Below are 2,844 nucleotides of genomic sequence, written 5' to 3'. Positions count from 1 at the left end.
AATGACCGTGAGCGAATGTGAGCGTAAAGACATGGTGCCCTCTCGGTCTCCGCGCGCTGAGGTGTCACGTAGGGTCCGGGGGAGGCACACTTCCGCGGGCCTCGGCCGCTCGGAGCCCTGTCCCCAGCCTCCTTGCCCGCCCAGGCCGGGACACTGGCTCTGCGCGGTCTCGGCGCTCAGCGCGAACCCCAGGGCTGCGTCCCGAGGGCACACAGCCCCACCGGCCGGGGAGAGCGGCCCGGGGGCGATGGCCACGCAGCGGCCCCTGGGCGTCGGCGCTCGGCTGTGGCCCGCGCGGCGGGGAGCAGCTCCTGGCCGGCGGGCGGAGGCGGCGGCGGGGCGGGGCCGGCGCGGGGCGGGGCCGGGCGGCTCGGGAGGGCCCGCGTGAATGAGGCGCGCGCCGGCGGCCGGGCGCCGTTCCGCGCTGGGCTTCTCCCCGCAGCGCGGGCGCCGGGAGCCGCCCTTTCCGCTGGGTGTCGCTCGGGGGCGGGGGGGATGGCCCATTCAAAAGCGCCGCGAGGGGGCCCGGCCAGTGCCCTGCAGTGAGCGCTCGCGGGAGGACGGCGGCGGCCCGGCGGCTCGCGGCGGCGGGACCTTGTGGCGCCTCAGGACGCGGCTGCCCCCCTGCCCCGACCCTGACCGGCCGCCGCTCTGCCTCCTGCGCCTCAGCCTCCTCTGTGCGCTCCGGGCGGGCGGCCGTGGGCGCCGCTGGGGCGAGGACGGCGCGCGGCTGCTGCTGCTGCCCCCGGCCCGGGCGGCGGCAAGTGGAGAGGCCGAGCCGAGCGGCGGGCCGCCCTATGCCGGGAGGATGTTGGAGAGCAGCGGATGCAAGGCACTGAAGGAGGGCGTGCTGGAGAAGCGCAGCGACGGGCTGCTGCAGCTCTGGAAGAAAAAGTGCTGCATCCTCACTGAGGAGGGGCTCCTGCTCATCCCGCCCAAGCAGCTGCAACACCAGCAGCAGCAGCAGCAGCCCGGGCAGGGGCCGGCCGAGCCGTCCCAACCCGGAGGCCCCGCCGTGGCCGGCCTCGAGCCGCCGGTCAAGCTCAAGGAATTACACTTTTCCAACATGAAGACCGTGGACTGTGTGGAGCGCAAGGGCAAGTACATGTACTTCACTGTGGTGATGGCCGAGGGCAAGGAGATCGACTTTCGGTGCCCGCAGGACCAGGGCTGGAACGCCGAGATCACGCTGCAGATGGTGCAGTACAAGAACCGTCAGGCCATCCTGGCGGTCAAGTCCACGCGGCAGAAGCAACAGCACCTGGTCCAGCAGCAACCCCCGCAGCCGCAGCCGCAGCCGCAGCTTCAGCCTCAACCCCAGCCCCAGCCGCAGCCCCAGCCCCAGCCGCAGCCCCAAGCCAATCCCCAGCCCCAGCTCCAGCCGCTCCACCCGTATCCGCACCTGCACCCGCACCCGCACCCGCACCCACTCCCGCACCAGCACCAGCAGCCGCTCTCGCAGCCGCACGGCCACCGGCTTCTCCGCAGCACCTCCAACTCGGCCTGAAGGGGGCAGCACCCGCGCCGGAGGAGGTAAGCGCCGGCGACCCGGGCTCCCGGGGCCGTTCCGAAGAGCGGCTTTCGGGGTGCGGGGAGGAGTAGGAAGCCTGCTCCCGGGTTTGTCTCTCGGGTGGAAAAATGAGAAGCTATTCGAATTTTCTGGGAAGGTGGAGAAAAGGGAAGCAAGCCGGGGCCGGGAGCGGCGGCGCAGAGAAGGGGGCTGGGGGACCCGCGCCGGGCGGGCGGGCCTCGCGGGCCGCCTCCCTGCGGGCCCCGACCGCGCGTGGGCAGGGGTGCGCGCCCCGGCGACGCCGCGGCCTCTCTCCGGGGCCCAGGCGCCGCGTAACTGGGTCTGGGCGCTCGAGGGAGCGACCCTGGTGACTTTCTGGGCACACATTGTCCGCCGGCCCGGCCCGAAAAGAACTGGGTTATGGAGGATTGTGAGCCGCCCACTTCATTCCGTGTCATTTCTTTCCAGGTTTTGAGGACTTGAGGAAGTGGGACGAGCACCTTTCTATTGTCTTCACTTGGCTCCAAAACAAGACGGTCTCCCCGCCCCGCGCCAGATCAAGTAGTTTGGACATCACCGGACTGATAACTCGCGATTCCTTAGTTTTCTGCATTCTCTTCACCGCAATGCAGGAGACGCTCTCTAGTCCAGAGGGCTTTATTTATGAACCTTGGAAAGGATCTCCCAGGATGGTGGGCCTTCTAGGAGCAATGATGTACTGTAATTTTATTTTAATGTATTTTGACTTATGATTATTTATTAGTTTTTTTAATGCTTGTTCTAAGACATTTCTGAATGTAGGCCATTTTTCAAAAAGAAACTTGATTTTCAAAAACCTATTCCCTAGTAAGTTCTAATCTTGGAAAAGAAAAAAGTAAGAGGGCGGCGGAGGGGAAAACATTAAGAATTCATACATTATTCTTGGGGCATTTTCCAAAGGTCTGATACTTTGATTCTTATGCAGGTGGTTGAAATTAAACTCTGTGGTATTACTTCTTTTTTTATTTTGAGATTTTTTTCTCCTCGGACATATATTTTGTGTAGAATAGAGGTTTAAAGAAGTTAAGTGTTCAGAAGCGTGTAATTATGAAAATCTAATCACTTTCCTAAAAGGAAGTCACTAGTAGTGAGATCTGATTTCAAATATTTAAAACATAACCCAGCTGATGGCAGGATGATCATGTGGTGCATATTCGGTTGGACTGGGTCTGCTGTAGGAAAAGCTTGGCTTCATGTCATGTGTGTGTGACTCGTTTAATAAGGAGATTTCTATGATTTCCGAGTGTGAATGCAGTAGGTGTTTCATTTCAGAAGCCGCAGTGGGGAGAGGGAAC

General features: G+C 62.5%; 1 protein-coding gene across 1 annotated transcript; it reads left to right on the top strand.

Moving 5' to 3' along the window:
* Positions 1-373: 373 nt before the first annotated feature.
* On the top strand, positions 374-2,502 carry PHLDA1 (pleckstrin homology like domain family A member 1). Its single transcript, XM_070600010.1, has 2 exons — positions 374-1,533; positions 1,979-2,502. The coding sequence occupies exon 1, from the start codon at positions 389-391 to the stop codon at positions 1,505-1,507; it is 1,119 nt and encodes a 372-aa protein (XP_070456111.1). The 5' UTR covers positions 374-388; the 3' UTR covers positions 1,508-1,533; positions 1,979-2,502.
* Positions 2,503-2,844: the final 342 nt, after the last annotated feature.

Source organism: Equus przewalskii, chromosome 29, assembly GCF_037783145.1.
Source record: "Equus przewalskii isolate Varuska chromosome 29, EquPr2, whole genome shotgun sequence".
NCBI classification, from domain to species: domain Eukaryota; kingdom Metazoa; phylum Chordata; class Mammalia; order Perissodactyla; family Equidae; genus Equus; species Equus przewalskii.
The sequence above is the reverse complement of the archived record's forward strand: the minus strand, read 5'-3'. Positions and strand labels throughout refer to the sequence as shown.

Coding starts and splice junctions, on each gene's coding strand:
- PHLDA1 (XM_070600010.1), top strand. CDS start 389: ATGAGGCGCGCGCCGGCGGCCGGGCGCCGTTCCGCGCTGGGCTTCTCC.